The sequence below is a fragment of the Acinonyx jubatus genome, chromosome B1, assembly GCF_027475565.1.
Source record: "Acinonyx jubatus isolate Ajub_Pintada_27869175 chromosome B1, VMU_Ajub_asm_v1.0, whole genome shotgun sequence".
NCBI classification, from domain to species: domain Eukaryota; kingdom Metazoa; phylum Chordata; class Mammalia; order Carnivora; family Felidae; genus Acinonyx; species Acinonyx jubatus.
In genome coordinates this window covers 201489119-201511936 of record NC_069382.1, presented here as the reverse complement: position 1 = coordinate 201511936, position 22818 = coordinate 201489119, and the positions used below count along the sequence as shown (strand labels likewise).

At 53.5% G+C, this 22818-nt stretch overlaps 1 protein-coding gene across 5 annotated transcripts in view; it reads left to right on the top strand.

Annotated features, from left to right (window-relative positions):
- The window catches only part of PCGF3 (polycomb group ring finger 3), a 55534-nt gene that overhangs the window by 2572 nt on the left and 30144 nt on the right, over positions 1-22818 (top strand). For 4 of the 5 annotated variants that reach the window (XR_008296476.1, XM_027061651.2, XM_027061780.2 and 1 more), the window contains exons 2-6: positions 12817-12857; positions 13179-13331; positions 17675-17792; positions 19037-19133; positions 22505-22560. Coding sequence is in view for 4 of the 5 variants with exons in the window: in XM_027061651.2 (XP_026917452.1) it covers positions 17684-17792; positions 19037-19133; positions 22505-22560 (262 nt within the window). In the remaining variant the exon portion in view is untranslated. The remainder of the gene's footprint in view (positions 1-12816; positions 12858-13178; positions 13332-17674; positions 17793-19036; positions 19134-22504; positions 22561-22818) is intronic. The other variant, XM_027061715.2, reaches the window with a different exon arrangement.

The following is a 22818-nucleotide window of genomic DNA, read 5'->3' as shown; positions in this document are numbered from 1 at the left end:
TATTTATATATTGCTGTCCAACAAATTACCCCCAAACATAGTGCCTTTAAACAACATCAGCTATTATCTTACAGTTTCTGTGGTTCAGGAATCTGGGCGCAGCTTAGCTGAGTCCTGTGGCTCTGGGTCTCACAAGGCTGAACTTAGGGTGCTGGCTGGAACCGTGGTTTCATCTGAAGGTTTGACTGCGGGATCTGCTTCCAGGCTTGCTCACTCAGCTGTTGGCTGAAGATGTCAGTTCCTTTCCACATGGGGCTCTCCACAGGGCAACTCAGAGGGAGCCAGTGATAGAAGAAGAGAGCGAGCAAGGAGGCCACAATCTTGATGACCTAATCTTAGCGGGGACATCCCATCCGTTTGGCCACATTCTCTTTGTTAGGGCCTAGTCACTAGGCCCAGCCCTCACCCAAGAGGAAACACGTGTGTACTGGGAGGCGGGGTGACACACACTGTGGCCATCAGGGTTCCGCTGATCTAGGGCCTGCACCTGAGAAATACCCAAGTAGATTAACACTTGTGTAGCGGGTAGCACGTTGAAGTACAAGGTTGCGGCAGCCCGGCTGTCTCTTTGATTGTATCGGTTCCTCTGTTGTCGCCATAATGACTGAAACCACTGGAACTTACACATGAGGGAAGATAACTTATAAATAGGGAAGATTGTTGGGAATTAACTTCTAATGTAACACACCTGTAGCAAACCGTGACCCGCCCCCTCCACCCCCACCCCCGCGCTCAAATTAAGTGAAGTGGTGTGGAGTTCATTGATAGCTTCAAGTGCAATGATTTCAGTGTTTCCCAAGAGTCATTTTATTCCTAGCAATGATTTTGCTCCAGAAATTGTAAACTGACCTTTGTAAGAAGTTTTTAAGAAGTCAGATCCTGAGATGTTTTGGATATTTGACCTTTGTAAGGAAGTCATGCTCCAGGAGCCTGTATGCAAGGTCCTCGGTGCTTAGGACCTGTGGCTCTGGGGTACCTCTGTCTGGCACTCTGGGCTGGGCTGTAGCATGGGGCTGGAAAGGACACCATCCGGGGCCCGTATGGGAGGCCTCCATGCAGGACTTGTCCCAGGAGCCCTACGTGGACGGAACTGTCACCTGTGCTCAGCTCTCTAGATCTGCCAAGGCCCCACCCAGCCAGTGTGAGGCGGGGCCCTGGGCCAGTGACTGGAATGACTTATTTGGGTTGTTTGGGTCTATACTGTTACTCTTTAATCTATTAAATGGCAGGATTTATTAATTCATTTGGAGCTATTTGCTTAGTGGTGAGAATCAAATTTGAAGTTGAAAACGTATTTTTCTTTTACTGTTGAAATATGTTGAGGTTTGGGGACAGTTTCTTATTACCCTTCTGGTATTTGCTGTTAATAGTCCAAAAATGCTTCACAATCCCTTGTCCTTCAGAAAATGGAACCACAGGATACTGTTGTACAAGTGATAGTGTATCAATTCAATTGTAAGAAGACCTTTAAAAATAATAGGACTGTCATTTCTGATGTGGCATGTTCCTCCCTACAGAACTGAATTATCTGAAGGCCAAAATGACAAAGAGCTATAATGAAACACTTAACACATGACGAGAGAGTTAGTTAGGGTGTGAGCCTTGCTTAGACACATTTTCAGAATTGTCTGTTGAATTAAGCAACGGCGTCTGTTGAGAAGAACTAAAACTCACTTGAAAATACAGTCCTTAAAAACTGTTGGGTTGATTGTTTTTTTTGAAGAGAACTTCTAATATTTAGGTGAATTTGGAGAGTGGAGGTTAATTGGATTATTTTGCAAATGAATCAATATTTGCTGGACTTTGCTACATGAACAGCAAGTTCCAGATGTTTAGCAAGAAATATGCAAACTGTGGAAAGCTGTCTGCATACTTCTTTGAAGCCCCTGCTAACTGACTGTGGGCTTCATGGAGGCAGTGGGTGTTGTGGTGAATGTCAGCCGAGCCCTGGCTGGTGTGTGTGGTCCCGTCCCCGAGGCACGGTGTGTGCGAACCTGTTTAGTTCTCAGAGCCATCCTAGGACTGCTGTTTGATCCCCCCGCCCGCCCCCCATTTGCCTGATGAACATGCAGGCACAGGGCACAGTCACAGCTAGGAAGTCAGGAGCAGAGAAAGGGTAGCCTTTCCTTTTTTTAAAGTTTCAAGTGATTTCATTTTACTCCCCCCCCCCCCAAGTTTTAATTTCAGAGAAAACACAGTGGAGAAGAACAGAAAGAATTCTGCACTGAGCAGTCTTACACCCCTGCTCCGACCCAACAGTTATTCATGCTTTGCCATATTTGCCTCATCTCTTTTTTCTAAATACATATTTATCGTCATTGAATCATCTGAAAGTAGTAGCCATAGACAACCTACCGTGTCCCTTAAGTAGTCTAGAGCACACAGGTCACAGGACAACCACAACATCATTGTCACACCCGAGAAGTGGGCTCTTACTTCACATACTAGCCGATTTCCTGTTCATTTTCAAGTCTCCCCCCTTGTCTCAAGAACGTCTTCCATGTGTTTCCCTTAACCAGACCCAGGCAGGTTCCTGGTGTGGCACAGCGGGTCACGTGCCTCCTGAACCAGACATAACTGGGTTCCCAGAGTGGCACTGGGGGTCATGTCCTTCCTAAACCAGACACAGGCAGGTGCCCTGAGTGACACTTAGGTCATGCCCCTCCTGAAACAGACAGGTAGCTTCCCTGCATGGCACTGGGGGTCATGCCTTTTCGGAACCAGACAGAGGCAGGTTCCCCATGTGGCACGTCCCTTGGTGTCTTTTCAGGTTCCCCACTTGCCCTCCACAGGGTTGACTTTTCTAGGCCACCTGTTACATCTGGATTTTTCTGAGTCTTCACTATTTGTGTCCTCCACTTTTGTCTGTTGTCCCTGTGTACTCTGTAAACTAAAGGGAACGAGGGAGAGGCCGAGTCAGGCTCGAGATTTGGGAGATCACTTCATAGGAGCAGTGAGTGAGTGCTTCGCGTGGCTTTGGGGACATGTGTTCAAGCGGTGGTTACTCGGGTCAGTGCTGCAGGCCGTTCTTCTGGCGCCCCGGTCCCCAGTGCCAGGAGAGATGTGGAGCCCCAGCACAGGAACCCAGGGGAGAGTCCCACTGTCTTCAAACAAAAATTTTTTTTAATGTTTTATTTATTTTTGAGAGAGAGAGAGAGAGTGGGGGAAGGGCAGAGAGAGAGGGAGATACAGAATCCGAAGCAGGCTCCAGGCTCTGAGCCGTCAGCACAGAACCCGACACGGGACTTGAACTCAGGAACTATGAGATCATGAACTGAGCTGAAGTCGGCCACTTAACCAACTGAGCCACCCAGGCGCCCCAGAGAGTCCCACTGTCTTGCGATAGGGCATGTCCTTCCGGGCCACCTCATCCGTCTCTGATGGGGAGGTGCCCTTGGCCCTGTTAACCCTTCTTCACAGGCACACAGGGGCAAGTCCTGCTTACCGGCTTCCATACTTTTTAGCAGACTTCATAAAAGGTTTAGTGGGTGGAAAGTGTTTGAAATTGTTCGTGGAAATAGGACTTCTGCTGACAAATAACATTTGCCTTGCATAAAGCAAGTGCCTTTCTTCCTGTAGAGACACGGCTGGCTAGAGGCAGTTTTTTCCCCCGGCCTTTTATTGAAGGCAGCCTGGTGAAGAAGACACATCAGAAACCAGGAAGGGGCTCAGTCAGCTCAGCCGCTGCAACAGAACATCGTAGATGGGGTGGGGTGCTCACACGGTGGAGACTGAGAGGCGGCGAGCCCTCTTCTGTCTCTTGTAAGGGCCCACCCTTGGGAACCTAACCCGAATCGCCCCATGGGCTCCGTATTTGGAGATGGGGGCGTAGGGTTTCAGCACATGAATTTTGGGTAGGCACAATCCAGTCCCCACCAAGGGGCTCTAGCTTCTTCTGCTGGTTTGTTAACCTGTTCCTTGTCGCCCCAGTTGGGAGAATAGTTGCCTAATGAAAATGTTTCCGGGGTTGGTGGCCACTCTGTATTTTACATGCTGGGGAAACTGACCCTGTCTTCTGCTATTAATTCCGTTTCTTTTAATACCGTGACGTTAATTTTGTAATTCTGCATCGCACATTGCCACAGAATTAGTGGCTTAAAAGGACACCAACTCATTAGTCACAGTTCCGTGGGTTGGAAGTGTCGTGCAGTGTGGCTCCCCCCCCGCCCCGCTCAGGGCCTCAGAGGCCGAAATCAACGTGGTGGCTGGGCTGCAGCTCTCATCTGGGACTCAGGTCGTCTTCTGAGCCCGCCCGCTGTTGGAGAACCCATGTCCTGTGGTTGTGGCACTGGGGTCCTGCTGTTCTGCTCGCTGTCGGCTGGGGACTGCCCTCAGCTCCTAGAGGCCCACGGCTCCTCGCCCCAGGGCCGTGAGTGCTTGACGGATCCAGTTGCCCTGTGCCAGGCAAGTAGGACTCGTCCCTCATCTTCTGCCACCAGCTGGGAAGAACATCGCTTTGAAAGGCCATGTTACTTGGCCAGCAGATACTTGCTCTGTTTCAAGGTCAGCTCATTTGGGACCTTAATTTGCTCCTTAAAAATCCCTTTGCAGCAGTGCCTGGGCTAGTAAGGCAAGAGGTATGTGTATGCCAGGGCCTTCTCGAGGCTACCTTGGAATTCCGCCTGCTATAGTCCCGGCCCTCTGATGTTGATATCCCCCCCAAATGCCAAACACACCTGCCCTTCTTCTGAGGTTCCCCGGGGTCTCCTCCCACTGCAGCACCGGCTCAGAGTCCCAAACCTTGCCTGAGTCCCAGAACTCCAGAGTCTCATCCCCTGGGTCACCCGCTGGGTGCCGCTTCCGGGCACTTGCAGACCAAGCGACACAGTTCGCCTTCCCAGCGACCCCCACTCAGCGGACAGGTTGTGGGACCACAGGTGTAGATTGGCCAGTTCAGAAGTGGGAACTGGACACAACAGGAAGTCCTGGGCCCAACACGGTTCTGAAACCCAGCGGGGGATCCCCAGTCAGGAGCTCGGGGTGACCCCCCTGGCTCCCTGCTTCGCTCCCTGGGCTCCCGTTTCTGCCCTGAGTCAGCCTTCCTCGTGAGGGGGATGCGTGTCTGTAGCTGAGCGGCCTCTGTTGGTAGAAAACCTGGGGCCCCACAGCCCCTCTCATGGCATGTTTTTTGTCTTCTCCAGGGGTTGGATCTGGCAGTTAAAATGGATGTGATTGTATCATGATCTGTTATACAGCTGGCTTCTAATCTCCCTTCCTTTTTCCCTACATTGCCTGACATTACTGTCTCCTGTTCCAAATTCTCAAGGGTTGCATCTGAGCCCTTGTCCTCCTTGCTCCTCTGTCCTCGTCCCCCTGCCCTGTCTGGATGCCTCATCCTCCGGGCCAGCCGGCTTCCAAGTGGCCATAGTACGCTTTGGGGGATCCCTTGCCCCGTCAGTGGGGTGTCTGCTGCTCTGGCCCCTGCCTCCAGGCCCAAGGTCAGATGTCCCTCTGCACCAGCTCTCCTCTGGTCACTTTCTAAAGCAGCCCCTCCACCTGTTCTCTGCTTCGCTGCCTTGACCTACTTTCTCAGTGGTGCTCATCTCTCTTTGCGGATGAGTTTGTCACGTCTCGTCACCAGCTGGAACGGAAGCTCCATGAGCACCAGGCCTGTGATAAGGTGTGAGCACCCTGGTTGGCTCAGTACGCATGCTTCGGCTGAGCATTTGAGCACTTTCCTCAGTGCTCTGAAAGAATCGCTTTCTTACTGGTAGGGTTCACTGTTGCTGATGAAAATGCTATCTGATTCCCAGTCCGTCGTGGGGAGGGACCTCCTCTCCTCCCAGAACCTTCAGGGCCCTCTCTTGTACCCTTGATGTCTCGAGATTCTAGGACTTGGTTAGACATGGGTCATTTTCATTCTCTGTGCCTGGCACTCAGGCCTTTGCAGCCTCATGGTTCTTCCAGCAGGGGGAATACTTGGATAATTTTTTCCAAATCATGAAATAATAAAATATTAAAGTATATTTGGAAGCTCCATTGCTCGGTTTTGTTTTTTCTAAAACACCTGTTGCTTGGATGTTGGCTCTTTTCTATTTCCTGTCTTTATCTGCTCTTGGAGAAGGTTTCTCAGCTTTATCATATTAACCCTTCCATTGAATTTTTAATACTGCCAGTCACATGGCTGGCATCGTAGTATAGGGAGATGGGTAGTAACAAAATAAGTAAATTATAAATTCGAGGGTAGTGTCTTAGATTTGTGATGTGTACCCACATAGCATGTAGTTTTAAGTAAGATGGTCTCTAACAGTGTTGCTGGGGGTAACATCTGAGGAGAGGCTTGACAGAGATGAGGGGCCCCGTGTAGCCATATGACAGAGAATGTTGCAGCTACAGTAAGTGCAAGGGCCACGAAGAAGGAGCACACCTAGAATGTTCTAGACCTAGCAGGGTCCATCGTGGCCACGGTGGACTGTGAGGCAGCTTGGGCATCGCTGGCCACTGGAGCCACTGGAACACTTTGGAGAGTCTGTGCCACAGCCACGTGCTCAGGTGCGTTTTCATGGGATCCCTGAGAGCTGCGTGTGGGCAAGTGTGGCACGGTATGCCTGGACAGCGGGGCCAAATCGGGTAAGTGTGAGGGGTACAGCTGCCCCTGTCTCTTGCACACGGGTGTGAGGTGGGCAGAAGGTGCAGGAGGGATGGCGGACACGCAGAGGAAACTTGGAGATGCTGGCACCCGCGTGGAAATGCCCGGCCTTCCCAGTGGAGCATAGGGAGTTGACGTCTGAATTTGGGGTCCGGGAGTGTCGAGCTGGAGGAACAGGAGGCACAAACACGGAGGTGGGGGGCCAGCGGGACGTGACTGGAAGTGAGGGTTGGCGTGGGCTCGGCCGCAGGGACTGGTGCCCGGGAGCAGCTCGGTCCGCTTGCGGTGGATGTCACTGATGTGGGCGGGCCTTGGTGCTGCTCAAGACATGTGCCTGGGATCCCACCCTGGACTGTATGTCAGGTCACTAAGTTACACCCAGATACTTTTACAAACTCTTAATTTAAGAAGTAAAAATTGGGAGTAAACTCACCAGTAGAAATGACCATCAGTCTGCCGTATCGTTGAGCAGGTATTCATCGAACGCATGTTAGTGGGGTACTGTGTGATCCTCCGAGCACCCAGTGATGCAGGAGGAGTAGCCGGGGGGCGGGGGGGCACGGTGTCCCTGAGTGGGGAAGCGAGGACGAGGCCTGGGGAGGGAGCCCCGTGCAGCTTTCTGCAGGGCTGAGACCATGGTGACCTGGGGGTGATGGGATGGCAGGGGTGGAGGTGGGGCGTTGGGTCCAAGTTAGGGGAGAAGGTGGAGCAGGGATTTCACTATCCTTTGAGTCACAAACCCTTTTGAGAGTCTAAATTCAAAGCACTTTTGTTATTTCATTACTTTTTTTAAAAGCTTTGATGGTGGTATGTAGCCATGTAGAAATACATTTAAAGTTTCCTTTTTTCTCGTAATCTTGACCTGATTTCAGTGACCCAGGGAGGAACATCCGTGATCTGGTTCTGTTTATCTGGAGGTTGCGATAAATCCTGGGTGTTTGGCCCCCGTGCAGAGCCCTGCTGGCGGCTCCTCCAGGCCCGGCTGGAGGACCTGGTGACGCCCTCACGGGGCGCGCTGGCTCGGCAGCTGTCAGTGCCACGGCCCCACTGGTGAGCAGGACTGCACCGCGAGCGGGCAGCAGTGTGCGAGTGAGTTAGCTGGGTGTCGGAGGGAGAGCAGTGAGGAGCCGGGGGTCTGGGAGGTAGGCCCCAGGCAAGAGGCTGCAGTGGACCAAGTGGCAAAAAGTAGGGTTCTTTCTTAAGCACCTGCTGCGTGCTGACTCGGGCCCTCTGGCCGGTGGGAGAGAGAGGCCCATCAGATGGGGCACGGCGTGTGGAGGCAGCTTCCCTCGGCCTTACACGTAAACATCCCAGACCGTAGCAGACTGGCTTGTGAGGCGAGGGTGTTGGACGTGGGGCAGGTTCAGCAGTTTGGTGATTTTTGTGTAGAAGTAAGTACAACAGGACTTCTAGAGTGCTTAGGTGAAGATAGAAATCTCTCTCGTTGGTTGCTCAGTGTTGACTTCCTGAGCAGCAGCTCTGGGGCGGGCACTTGCCGGACACGACGTCCCCCAGGGAGGTGCAGCCTCAGCCTGCCTGGGGGTTCACAGTGCCATGGGAAGCAGCCTGGGCACGGCTCTGAAGATGCTGACGGCGTGGGAGTTAGAACAGCAGCTGGCTTTAGACCTGGGGTTGGGGGGCCGGGCTGGCAGGAATGGTGCACACCGGTGGCACTGGCACAGACGAGCGCTCCGACACGGACGGGCTCTGCCCGTGGATGGAGCCTGACCTGGACAGACGTTGTTAATGGACGGGGCCGGTGTGGACAGAGCCTGACGTGGACGGGGCCAGCGTGGATGGAGCCTGACCTGGACAGACACTGATAATGGATGGCCCTGATGTGGACAGAGCCTGATGTGGACGGGGCCAGTGTGGATGGGAGCCCTGATATACATGGGGCTGGCATGGCTCATCAGGAGTCTGGACCCTTTCAGGGGTTTCGTGCAGGAAGGACATGTCTGATTGGCTTTTCTACACGTTGCTTAAACTTGTCCATGAGACTGGGTGTAGGAAGGCCTGTTCTGGATGGGTCTGCCATCCAGATGGGAGCCATGGAGTGTCCAGGGAATGGCCGTGGGCTCAGAGGGCATGGCATTCAGGGAGGAAGGGGCAGGACTGGGGAGAGGATGGTGTGGGGAGGAAGGAGAGAAGACAGAAGGACCCCCACAGGGCAGCTGGAGCTTGGAGGTGGGGGGCGGGGGGGAGCAGGTTGGCGATTTCTTAGAAAGTTGTCAGAGAGCCGTGTGTGGCTCCCCGTGGTGGGCATTTACTCCAGAGCGTCTGTCCACCCAGAGGTGTGGCCGTGAGTGTTCACAGCAGCCTTAGTCCTCACAGCCCCACAGGAAACAACCCAAACATCCATTTGCTGGTGAGTGGGCCAACAAAATTTCAGTGGACGCTGCTCAGGAGGAGAACGAGCTGTTGATGTGACAACGTGAGCGAGCCTGGAAACAGGATGAGGGAGACAATTGTGCTGTGTGACCCACAAACACAGTGCCCAGAACACGCCCCCTCGGTGCAGTTGTTGGGCAGACCGGTGGTCTCTGGGGCGAGGGTCCTCATCTCCGTCGTGGTGGTGGTTTTCAGGCAAACGTCAAAACTTACCAAGTTGTCTCTTTAAAATACGTGCAGTTTGTTTTGTCAAATATTTCTCCTTAAAAGCTGTTTAATAAAGGTTATGGGATAGATAGATGAGTAATCTAGAAAAATACAACTTAGCAAAGCTAATGAAAAAGCAAGTGGATGGGACGCCTGGGGGGCTCAGTCAGTTGAGCATCTGACTCTTGATTTCAGCTCAAGTCCTGATCTCATGGTTCGTGGGATCGAGCCCCACGTCGGCCCTGTGCTGACATCTCGGAGCCTGCTTAGGATTCTCTCTCTCACTCTCTCTGCCCTCCCCTGCTTGTGTGTTCTCACTCTAGTGCAAAATAAATAAATATACTTTAAAAAAATAATTGGAAATTTTTAAGATTCTTGTAAGATGTGGTTAACGAAAGGAAGGGATGACCCCTGGGTGTTTGCACAAGGGGGTGGATGCTGGTCCCTTCTCCTGAAGGGTCCCCGGGGCAGGTGGGCCTAAGGAGGGTCCGAGCCGCACGGGAAGTTGGGACCAGCCGGAGGGGGTGCTTCCGTCGGGGACCCCACGGTCACGGAGCCGCCATCGTGCCCCGCATCTGTGGGCAAGGCACACCACATAACGCTGTCCTCACTCAGCTGCGGCTGAGGCCCGAGGGCCTGAGCTCTGGAGCCCACTTGCTGTGTGTGCTGGCACGGGAAGGTACCCCCCGTGGTTGACTAGTTATAAAAACCGCATTGTAATGCATCATATTGTAGTCCGAGGTTGGCTTTTCAGTAAAGATGGAGATCTGTGTATACATGTGAAAAGTATTTAAGGGTGAACCCACAGAGGGAAATACACCATCACGCTAAGGACGACAGCTCCTTTTTGGTGATTAGGGTTGTAGGGTTTTTTTTTTCCTTAATATTATTCTTTACTTTCCAAATCACGTTCAGTAAATGTGCGTATTGCTTTCATATTGCAAAAGAAACCCAATGCACTCACCTAAAGGACAGTAATGCAGGATGTGGGTGTGACACGGGGAGGGCGGGGCGGGGAAGTATCCACTGAGCAGTGCCCAGGGGCTCGGAGGGAGGGCGTGCTCCGGATCGAGGAGCGGTGTGCAGCAGAGCGGCCGGGACGGAGGCACTGGCCTAACGGGAAGGACTGTTCGTGGTGGAGGAGGCTGATTGGAGGGGCGGGTCGAGGTGAGTGGACAGGGAGGCAGGACCTCTTCACACAAGCATGGCTGCCTCTGGGTCCGCGGTGTGCCTGACACACCACCCACGCCCTTCTGGAATGCTCTGGCACCAGTGCAGCCAGCCTCCGTGCACCACGGCAGGGAGCCACATGGGAGAGGCTCGGGTCTCAGACTGGAGGGGTTGGCCAGACCACGGTCGGGGCAGTGACCAGTGATCTTGGATACAGGTTATGTTGGTAGCGTCCTCGTCACTGGAATCTTGTCAAGAGCAGTTTGATGGAGTCAGGGGGTGGCAGATGCAAGGGAAAAGAGTGCGCTGGTGTGGGGGGCCTGTAACACCCTCACTGAGTTTAGCTTGCATTTTCTGGGTTACCAGTGAAGCTGAACATTTGAAAATATGCTTGTTTGGATTTCCCCTTTTGTGAAGTGCCCGTGGTTCCTTGTACGGTCCGGAGCCGATGTTGGCAGATGTCTTGTGTAAAGAACTGGACAGCAAATACCTTAGCTTTTTGGGCCATCTGGTGTCGAGAGTCCTCAGTCCCAAAGCGGTCACAGACGGGACACAGGTGAGGGGACGCGGCAGCCCCATCTCGCTTCGTTTCCAGGCCAGCCTTGCCGAGCCCCGTCTGGACTGTAGTCTTACCCACGGGGGTGTTTTCGTCCACCGTGGCCTCTTCCACTCTTGTGGTTTTCGATTATCTGCTGCCCTTCTCTTTAACAAAGTTGCTCTTCTTAGGGTAGTCCCTCTGTGGTTAGCGCCTTCTGATTGTTTGGTAACCTTTTCTCACTGAGGTCAAGATGATGTCCTCCCCGGGATCTTCTCACGTTTTGAATTGTGCTTTCACACGTGGGCTTCATCCACCTGGAATTGATCGTTTGGGGGTGAGGTAGGGGAGATCCCTGTTACGAGGTAGTAAGAGTTGGTTTTCGTTTCGGTTTCCTGTTTCATCACTGGGGATGGCGTTGACGGCAGTTTTCTTCATTGTAAAATGCACTTTTTGTGGAGGTGTCATCTACACAGCCTGAAGCTCACCACAGTCTTCGGTGTGGCTGGCGTCCCTTGGTGCATCTGTGACCGCACCCCAGTCCCAACCCCGACTGTTCATCCCCTCAGCCTTCCAGCCACCAGTCCCTGCCGCCGGCCGGTCCACAGGCACCCAAATCTGCCTTTTCTAGAATCGTGTGTGCGCTGGGACACGCACTGTGTGGTCCTCGTGTCTGGCTTCTTTCCTGCAGCACAGATTTCGCCCCTTGTTCATTTTGGTTGCTGAGAAGTACCAGCTGTGTGGATGGGGCACTTTCCGACTCCCACCACCCGTTGATGGGCACTGTAGCTGTTTCCAGTGCGGGCTGTTATGAATAAAGCTGCTTTGAACATTCAGGCATAAGCCTTTGAGTGCGTATTCGTGTTTGTGTCTCTTTTAAATTAGAGAATTTTTATTAGCTTCTAAATTGGTGAAAAGGTTTTTGGTGGGTTTTTTTAATGTTTATTTTTGAGAGAGAGAGAGAGAGAGAGAGAGAGAGAGAGAGAGAGCGAGCGCCCGCAAGCAGGGGAGGGGCAGAGAGAGTGGGAGACAAAGAAATCCAAACAGCTCCAGGCTCTGAGCTGTCAGCACAGAGCCTGACGTGGGGCTCGAACCCACGAACCATGAGATCATGACCTGAGCCAAAGTTGGACGCTCAACCGAGCAAGCCACCCAGGCATCTAAGAGTTTTTTTAAAGTCATGAATGGATAATGAATTTTATCAAATGATTTCTGTAATCTTTGGGAAGATCTTGTCATTTTTCTCCTTTTTTGTCTTTTGTGAAATTGCTTCTTTTTCTCATATTAAGCCCCCTTGTATTTTGGGGTAAACCTAGCTTGTGAGGCACGAACCTCCTTCTCAGACACTGCTGGGTCAGGTGACTCCACGTGCTGTGACTTGGACACTAATGTCCACCAGTGAGGTCAGTCTGATTTTCCTTCCAGTTCTGGTCTGGTGTGTGTGGATGTTAGTTTCATAAAAAGAGTTGGAAAATACTGTCTTATTGATTCTCCAAGTGGGTTTGTTTGAGTAGGTTTGCTTTGGCTCCTTGAACACTTGGTAGGACTGCCCTCGAGATGGTAGGCCTTCACAGACCTTCCTCCTGTCTCCTTGGGCTTCATAACATGGGACGTCCCCTGCCTGCCCCCACAACTCCCACACGCTCCCCGTGCACTCCCCTGTCTCCCACGCCCTTCCAGCCCACCAGCCCCTGGGCCTCAGTGACACCAGACTGCCACTGAGATCTGCCCGTGTGTCTTTGGTCGATCCCGGTTCTTCACTGTCTCAATTCTTATTTTTCTCTGGGTTGTTTTAAGCAAGCAAATGAACAGACCGGTGTAACTGGGCAAAGCCAAAGCTGCTGGTCTGGGGACGTGGGGGGAACACGGGCTCTGTGTGGTCAGCACGTGTGGGATGACGCTCCTGTGTTGTGTGTCTCCACAGGCTTCAAGATGTAGCAGAGGGCTCCGGGCTGCCGTGTACAGGTGAGTGCGGTTTGAATTTTCTTTCAGTGCACGCGAATTGCTTAAATGTACCTTGGATTGTACTTTGTGAGATTATGGTAGCCATAGAAGAAGTCAGTTCCTTCTGACTCCTTTCACACGTAATCTCTGACAGCTCTGGAGGAGATTAGGGCACAGCTACTTTACATATATTCAAGTTTTCTCTTCATTAACACTTCTGCTTGACTCTGTCGTGTTGTTTGCTACGTGGGACTCACCTAAAAATTCTAGAAAGAACTTAATGGCAAGACTGTGTGCATCAGACATAAAAGACGTGAAATAACACGTGCGTTTCTGTGCCAGAAGATGGACAGAGAGCAAGGGACGGAGGGGAGGCACGGAAGCGAAGACCCGCAGGGCAGAGTGCGGCCGCTGGTGAGGTGCCCCAGTGTCAGAGCAGCGGCCTGAGCGCCCAATGCGAGGGCAGGAGGAGGGGGCCGAAGACGTCTAGAGGAGGTGAGGCACGGTGTCCCCAGGGTCCCCAACCCTCCGTTCCCACAGCCACTGGTGTCGGGTGGGGAGGAGTCCACAGCCGTGAGAAGCCCACCGTTGAGACAGGGCCGTGTGCTCACATTCGCTGCCGACATCCCCTAGTGTCCCTCCTGCAGGGAGGTCGGAGACGGGCCAGGCGAGGCGTCTCAGGGTTTGCCGGCAGGTGCAGCTTGTGGAGGGTGCGGGACTGAAAGCTTTGCACCCCTTTTGCTGTTTGCCCCCCCCCCACCTGGTGTCCAGTGTCCGGTGCTGAGCAGGGGCCGTCGAGCATGGGAGGTGCAGGGACGGTGACAGTGGACATTTCCCTCCTGAGTGCAACTCCTTGTGGGCCTGGGGGCAGGACGGTGGCTAGCCATGGGGCCCAGCGTGGGCCGAGCGGGCACTCGGCGGCAGGGGTCTCTCAAGTCCGCTCTCGTCTCCGAATGCGGTGGTCAGCAGGCAGAGGGTTCCTCTTCCGGGCTGTCAGGGCCGTCCCCTCAGCCAGGAGCTGCGCTTGGGTGGCCTGCCCCTCCACCTTCCCTTGTCCCCGGTGACCTCCCTCCCTCGGGGCTCATCCGGGGTTCCCTGGCGGTGAGACTCTTGTAGCGGGAGTCTCCGAGGGATGCTGTGTCTTTCGCAGCTTGAAGGCTCTCCTGCCGCCCATCTGGTGCCCACCTGCTGTCACCTGGTCACTCAGTAAGTGACGTCTACGCAGTGTCTCCACACTGAGGCCCTGCTCTCACTCTGCCTGAAAAGTGGTAGGGGGTCTTTGAGACTGAATCTTCTCTTCTTCAACAAAGCCTCCACTGGTGACTCCCGAATAAATTGTCACCGCAATTACTAAGGTGGTGGTGACTCCTACTCCACACGATGAGCTCACCTTCTTCTGGAAAGACACGTGTTCCTTTCTTACTCATCTGTCTCCCTGTGGACTCGTGAGCTTCTGGGCTATTCTGTCGATTATAATCTGATTCATTCTGTTCACCTAACGATAGTTACTGCTTATCTTGAAGTTCTAGTTGCCCCGGGGTGTCTAGTGGGGCCCCTTTGAGCTGGGGCCAGGACCCCTGCTCCAGTTCTGTTACCTTCCGGGCCCAGCCTTGGGTCAGTCACCTACTCACGCACCCTGGTTCGTCGTGGTGGATAGTGCTGTAAGCTGGGACCTAGGCTGCCAAGGAGCGCTTACTCCCAGGCCCTCTCAGTGGATAGAGCTGGGGAGTGGGTGTGGAGTCCACAGCCACATGCACCCACACGTCTTTATCTCTTTACCCACCTGCTCATAAGCATGAGCTCACACTGACCCTGGTCCCTCAAAGGGGCCAAAGGTCCTGTCAGTGCCGGCGTGACCGCGGCCTCTGTTTTGTCCTTATGAATCTGCTTGTCACTCTCATGCAGGGCCACGCCAGTCTTCTCCACGTCGTTCTGATTTCAGCGTGTGTGCTACTGAAGCGAGCACTGTTGTGGCTTTCGTTTCGTGGTTCAGTTACCTGGGGGTTGGGAAGACACTTTGTCGCTGAGCACATTCCTGTCTGACGGGAATATTTGCGTGTGGTCACATCCTCAGTGGCTGGCTTGGAAACAGCTCCTATAGAGGGCTGTGGACATGAGGGCAGCACTCCCTGGGGCCAGCGCGGGGCCTCACACCAGAGTCCTTCATGTCGGCAGGGCCCCGTTTCCTGCTCTGCTTTGCTTGGGATGATTCCTGGATTTCCCTTCTCTCGGGTTGTTCTCTATCTGTCTTTTTTTTTTTTTTTTTTTCTTTTTCCTGGCTCCACACGGTGGTGCTGGGTTCCCAGGTCAGTCACCTGGCTGGCCTCAGTGCGCACACTCGCTGAGGACAGGCTTTACTGGATTCCTAGTCACGTCCGTGAACCCTGACCCACAGACACACCTCGCTGCAGGGAGTTAGGAAGGGTCATCTCCAGTGGAGACCGTGTGTCTGCTGCAGCCTGATGTGCAGGGAGGAGAGATGTGGGCGAACGCCCAGGAGTGTCAGCTTCCACCTCACTCTCCGTGGAAAGCCCAAAGCGGTACTGTGGTCGAGAGACCCGCCGCGTTCCATCAGCAACGTTAGTGGGGCGGTCTTGCTGATTGCATTCGTTTGCTCTGATAGTTCGTGGGTGCCGCTGGGTCTCAGGATGGGTGACAGTGTGCCTCCAGATCCTTGCTCCCTCCGGGTCCCTCACCGCCTCTTCCAGCCAAAAGCCCTGGCCGGGCCCCCGTGCCGCGCTGCACGGTGGCGGGCGTGGCGGGCATTTGCCCTCGGACTTCACGCGAATGGAAGTGGGTCTGAAGTCCTCCAAGTGGTTTGCTTTGTTTTTCATTTTCCTTAAATGGCATTGAGCAGTGAATGTCCTCGCTGGCGGCCTGGGAGCCGTGTGCGCGATGGCCGCTGGGTGCGGCCAGCCACCCTCAGTGATGCCTTTGACTCTGATGTCTCGGAGCATCTGTTTCTGTTAGTCATCTTACCGGGAAGACATCCGTTCTGTAAGTATTTTCTGGAGCAGCGTTTTGTGTGGGTTTCCTGCTGCTGCTGCTGCAATGAAGGGCCACAGGCTCGGTGGCTACAGCAGCACAGATGTGTCACCTGACGGTTCTAAATGTCGGGTCCAAAAGGGTCTCAACTGGGCTCTAGTGAAGGTGCCCGCGGGGCTGGCTCCTTCTGGCTTCAGGGGAAAATGGATCTTTGTCTCTTCCAGGCACCCCACCCTTGGTTCATGGCCAGCAGCCTAGCACTCCCAGTCTCTCTGACTCGGACCCTCCCATCTCCCTTTTAAGGGCCCTGTGATGACAGGGGGTCTGTGGGGTCATCTGGGACCATCTCCCAGCTCAAGGACTTTTTGCCTTGTGAGGTGACACGCAGATTTTGGAGTAGGACATGTCGTAGGACAATAGTTACACCTCCTGACACAGCTCCAGAGATGCGGTGACAGAACCCAACCTCACGGAGCCTGTGGTCTAGCCAGGGAGACGGAGAGAGCTGGAGCAGAGCAGGAAGGGGCCCCGAGATGGAGACAACATGTCGGCACTTTGGTGCACAGATGATTGGACTTTGACGATGCCATGTTGTATGCAGTGCTGATGTTCTGTGTGATAGTGACAGGGATCAGCAGGCGGCCCAAGGTGGGGGCTTCTGTGTGCCCCCCTGCTTCTGGGCCTGGGCTTTCCCGAGCCAAGAGGCTCCTGAGCCCCGGGGAGGGGTCCTGGAGGGCTGGTTGGGCTTTCCCTGGACAGGGCAGAGGGAAGCGGGGGAGGGTCTGGAGCTCATGCCGGCTAAATGAAATCACTTTCCGAGCCAGTCCTCGGTGGCAGTTTTCTGTGATTTGCCATTTGAAACAATTGCAGCGAACATCTTTTTTTTTTTCCTTTTTCTTCTTTTAACGTTTACTCATTTTTGAGAGACAGAGAGAGACAGAGTGCAAGCAGGGGAGGGGCAGAGAGAGAGGGAGACACAGAATCTGAAGCAGACTCCAGGCTCCCAGCCGTCAGCACAGAGCCCGACGTGGGACTCAAACTCATGAACTGTGAGATCATGACCTGAGCCACAGTCAGATGCTTAACCGACTGAGCCACCCAGGTGCCCCTGCGGCAAACATCTGTTGAACTTGTCCAGTTATTACGATAAATGTCTAGAAATGGGATGGCTCCTGTTCCATCTGGGCACATCTGGGCCCCTCTTACTGCCTGCTTCCCTGGGCCTTGTCGGGACTGGACATTGACTTTCCTGACCCTTCTGATGTCAGAATCACGTGGTGTGACTGTTTGTATCAAGATCTCATCGAAGGACTTTGCTTCTCCTTCAGGTTTGGCCAGTGCTGCCCTTGCTGGTGCCCCTTGGGGTCATTCATCCCCTAGGTTTACAGAAGAGCCAGAAGCTCTAGGAGTGACCCCTCAGCCTCCTGCCCCAGACTCAGCACAGCCCGCCTGTTCTCCCAGCCTGTCTCCCTGCACCTTCACGATCCTCCGTCACTTGCCTGCCGCCTCACCAGCTGGCCTCAGCTCAGTCCTGAGCAGGAGGGGTCAGGGGAGCCGAGAGGGACAGTGCCACAGGCGGTTAAGGGAATAGTAACGTTTGCAGAGTGCTGCCCATCAGGTGTTCGGCGGGACAGTCCCAGTCCTCTGTGAGAGGACTTTTGGCAGTTCCTTCCCCAGACGGAAGTCGGCCCACGGAGCCTTTGTGGCTTGGACCTGCCGTGGCAGGTGGCAGCCTCTGTCCACATGATGCTGTGCCCTCCTGGAAGGATGTGCCGTAACTTGATTTACATTTAGCCTGAACTTTGACAACACATGGGAGTATTTCAGATATTGATACTGGTTTTCTCTTCTAGAAGCCAAAGATGTTGACCAGAAAGATTAAACTCTGGGACATAAATGCCCACATCACCTGCCGCCTGTGCAGTGGATATCTCATCGACGCGACCACGGTGACCGAGTGTCTGCATACGTGTACGTGGAGAATATTCTAGAACATGGCCTTTGACAGCTGTGGGGGGGTGTGTGTGTGTGAACTATCTGCATATGTGTATGGTGGAATGATCTAGAACATCCCTTTGACACCTGTGGGAGGTGTGTGTGGACTGTCTGCATATGTGTATGGCGGAATGTTCTAGAACGTGGCCTTTGACAACTTCCAGCCTTATGCTTTCTTAATACTTGTGGTTTCTTATTTTCCCTTCCTTCCTTCCTTCCTTCCTTCCTCCACCAAAAGCTTTTAGCTCAAACACAAAGCAAAACACAGAAGCAGGAATAAAGATCTTAAAAATAAATCCGAAAAATTACTTCAAATTAAAAACATTGTGGGTAATTTCAGTAGAGATACCATTTAGGAAAGCTAAGTACAGGAAAAATTTAATTATTTCTATATAACAGCAAAACCAGTAACTGTTATGACAGAATATTCATTTCTAGTGGACAGAAATGCTTACTTTTTAAATTTTTCCAAATGAATTCCTTAAACGTTTTAAACACAAGAATGTGGTTCGGCTCCTCACGACTAATAAGCCTGTGTTCTGATGTTTAGAAGACTCTTAGCTGTGCTGAGCTTGCGGTTTTAATGCCCCAGCTCAGCAGGAGATGCTGCTGTTTACCCCGAAGCATAGTCACCGCTGGGTGGTTGAGGAGTCAGGCCGGAGTGTCTCCGCTGGCTGTGGTAGGCACGCCGTGTAGATAGGGTCCTTGCAATACAGCCGATGCGTGTAATGCAGATGACTTTTGACTGTGTGTTTTCCACTTCAGAAAATAAAATATTTGACCCCTTAGGTAGAACTTTCATTTTAAAGGTAACTATAGTTTTTGGATTATTATTTTCATTGAATTGCCTTGAATTTTGGTGTACAAAGAAAATCTTGTGATCTTTTTTTACACACATGAAAATTGTAATTATTGGCCCCTACGGTGAAGATATTTGGGGGAGACAAGTACTTTCTGATGATTTCTCAGCTCTTGGCCTCTGAACACCTATTCACTTAGGTTCTTCGCCCCTCTTATCCCTGCACCTCAAATCTGCCGAGTGAGGCCGCTGACTGAGCGCCTGGGGCTTCTCCGTCGTTGCTGAGACCTGAGAGGTGGCTGCTCCATCACAGCAGCCACGTGCGAGGTGGCCTGCGCCTCAGCCCCCATGTGTGCCGAGCCCGAGGGGGTGCTGGCATCTCCCTCCCTGGTTACTTTCTGACACAAGTGTGCTTTTGCAGTCTGTCGGAGCTGCCTGGTCAAGTATTTGGAGGAGAACAACACCTGCCCCACGTGTAGGATCGTGATCCACCAGAGCCACCCGCTGCAGTACATTGGGTAAGTGTGCCCAGGTCCTGGTCCCAAAGCCACAGCTTCCGGCATCTCCCAGTGTGTCAGGGACCCGCCCAGCACGGGACACGTACGGCAGCCGATCCAGCCAAGTCAGGGCAGTGAGCGCTGGGGCCGTTCCCACAAGTTTCCAGGAATATTTGCTCAAATTGAGTATTTTGAGGAACCTCAGGACACACCTGTATTTCACTAGTCTTGCAATAAATTGGCTGAAGTTTAGTCTGAAGTGGATAGCAGCCCCTGGTCCACCTTCCTGTCATGGGACAAGTGGTCCTAGGTCCCGGGTGGCTGCCCCCTGTGTGTGGCCTGCGTCTTGCTCCCTGCAGCTGGTGCTGCAAGGAGTCACCTCCTTTGGTTTCGGGGAGATCGGACCCCCTTGGAATCAGCACCATTTGTGAGGGAGGCGCCAGGGAGTTGGCACGACCAGACTTGGGGGTCAGGCTATGATGGGCAGGAAGTGCTGGCTTATGGCTTTTATGCAGAGTTTTAAAAGACTTCAGATTTGGCCGGGGGGGCGGGGGGCGCTCTAAAGGAAGCCAAGCGCTGCCTGCACCACATGGGAGCAGCAGAGGTAGGGCTGAATATATGTTTTGAAGGAAGAGAGGGACGTGTGTCTCTCCACTTCCCAAGTTGTGAAGTATGTTGTGTGCGCACAAGGCGTTTAAAAACACATGAATGGCTTATAGCGGCACAGCGAGAAACCACTCCCAGATGGAGAAGTAGAAATCACCAGGCCCAGAAGCCCCCGCCCCACCCTGGCCGCTGTCCCCACACAACATAGCTTAGTCTCCTGTGGTCCGGCTCGCTACATGGGGAACCAGCTGTGTTTTCGTGGCCTTTGCCCTTGACCCAGCCTGTTCTCCAGACTGGTCTCTGTTAGTGGGGAGGTCTGTGCAGGTGGACATCAGGGTGTCCTCCGTGGGCCCTCCGTGCTGCTCTGGGCATTCCCGTGCAGGTGTCCCCCCTCTGTCGGCCCTCCGCAGGCTGCTGGGCTGTGGAGCTCCCGTGCCTTCCTGTGCGCTGCTGGGCTGCTGTGCCATGCACCGTCTTGATGTGTCCTGTGGGTGCCTGTGGACTGTGTTCTGGCCACATGGTGGCTCCGTAGGGTATCTTGGCCTGTCGCCCTGATTACCAGTGCGCACGGTCCTTTCTCAGATGTCACCTGGCCACTCGGGCTGCCGGGAGATGTCTCTTCACATCTCATTTTTCTCTTGGGTTCTTTATTTTACTTGTTTGCTTTGAAGAAATGCTTTATATGCTCTGGGTACTAATTGTTGGCAGTGTGTGCACGTTACCTGCGTTGGGGGCATAGTCTTGCAGAGCACGGGGTTGCTTTCCTGACATGAGCTGTAGAAGGCAGGTGGTGGTGGGGCTTCGTGCTCGTGGGAAGCTGTGGAGACCCCGCCCCCGCCCCTGCCCCCGCGCTCGGGAGAGACAGCAGGCAGGGCTGTCCAGAGAACTGAGGCCCCAGTGTTCCAGGCAGAGCCCGGCCTGCTAACACACAGGAGGGGGCCGATGGGAAGAGAGCTGGCCAGGTGTGCAGGCCTGAGTCCAGAGGGCCAGGGCCAGCGAGACGGAGGTGCAGAGCTGGGAAAGATGCGCAGCCCCAAGGCCTGCTGTGGGCCCTGGGCTCCAGCGTGGCCCTTTCCTGGCAGTCCTGTCCCTTGCTGTTTGCTCCCTGTGCTCTGCCTAAAGCTACACTGGCCCAGGGAGGTTTTCTTCTTCTCCCCTCCTGATGCCAACTCTGCACTTGGCTCAGAGCCTTGTTCCTGGCACAGCTTCTCCAGCCACACCTGGCCCAGCCTCCTGCTCTGATTCGCTCCCCCTCACTGTGCAGCTGCCCCAAGGAAAGGGCTCTCAGCTTGGGGCTGGGGCAGTGTGGGGAGAGGGCAGTTAGGGCAGGGCAGCGGGGCCTGGTGGCACCGTGCGGGGCCCCGGGCAGTGACTTAGGCCTTACGAGGTGGGATGATGCCGAGTGGTGCTGGCCGCAGGCGGGTGCTGGGCCTGAGCTCCTGGTGCCCGTTGGATCCCTGAGGCAGCTCCACACTTCAGGCCTCATCTTAAAGCCAAGGGCTCTTGTCACGTGGGCCCAGTAGAGACCTCGGCACAAGCGAAGGGCTGGGAGAGGATGTGTGGCCTGTGGCCTAGAGTGTAAACATGAAAGCCTCTTTCAAGGGGCTGCCCCTCCAAGAGCCTGGATGTGGCTGACACCAAGGGAAGCGCGCTGTGCTGTTCTGTCCTGCCTGCCGGCACCCTTTCCAAGGAGAGCCCCCCCAACCCCTCCCCTCGGCCCTATGGGTCTGTGGCCAGGCAGGCAGGGCCTGGCACGGTCATTCGGAGGACCCAGTGTCAAGCTCTGTGGCGGGGATCTCTCCACCATCCTCTCCTCGTGCAGTGGGGGGAGCTTTCCACAAAGCCGTGGGGGTGTCCTGCGTGCTGCAGGCCAGCTGTGGTCCATAATCTTCGCTGTGGGCACGTGTGCATCGTGGTCGGAAATTTGAGAAACCCTGCTTTGGTCTGCCACAACACAGGCTGAGATGTCAGACTGATGTCTATTAGAACTTAAAAGTTCTTCCTGGAAATGGCGAATGAGGGTCTCTGCAGGCCCTGGTCACCCACCGTTTGTGGCCTAACCGTGAGCCCATTGAGTGGCTGCTGTGTGCCCAGCCCTGGACTAGCCCTGACAGCTAAATGTCTAGAAGTTTTGTGGAACCCCATCGTTTGTCCGTTATTTACATGCTACTTGTCTGGGTACTTACAGGTTTTCATTTTAACGCATGATGTTTGAAAATTAACGTTGATTTGAAAAGTTACTTAAACATATTAATAAGTTATGTTAAAAAATAACAAACTGGAGTAGAAACTATATTTGAAATACTATGCTTTTATATAGCCTTTTCAGAAAACCTTTATAGGTAGATCTTAAAGACCACAGGGAGGGCCTGATCTTAGGGCCTTTCCTCTACATTATTCAGAACATGAAAGAAAAGTTTCCTGTCTAGTGGAGGCCCAGGAGGCACCGGTGGAAGAGGTGGGGGTGGGGGCCTGTGTGGCCCCTGGAGGCCGCATCTCTGGGTGTCCGGACCACATTCAGCAGGCAGAGGGCACTCATCATCTAGAGGGTCTTGTCTGTGCCGCCATTCCTTGAAACTTCTAGAACCTGAATTAAATGATACATTGATTCAGGTTGTTTATAACTTTTGCTAGCACAAACAAATTTTTAAGTGCAAACTAGAAGCAAAACTCAAGCAAAATTTCAAATTCGCGATTGTGGAGTCTGATACCGTTAATGGAAAATGCGCATGGATTGTGGAAGTGGCGTTTCTAGCTAACCTCACCTGTTATGTTCTCTTTGCCAGTCATGACAGAACCATGCAGGACATTGTTTACAAACTGGTTCCAGGCCTTCAGGAAGGTAAGTGTCAGAACATCCACCTGGACCCCTGAGTCTGCGGCTCAGCCTCTGAGCACTTTGCTCCTGGAGGTCCCGGCCCCGTCCCCTCTTTGGGAACAGCACCATCTCGCTTGTCCCTGCTCTGAACTCGTGAGCGCCGTGTTGCTGGCTTCTCCCACTGTCTCTGTCTTACCGAGCGTGCTGCCTTGTTGGGGCAGTGGGGGCACAGCAGGGCACGGGGGCAGCCTCCTCAGTCACGCACACGGACGTGAAGCCAGT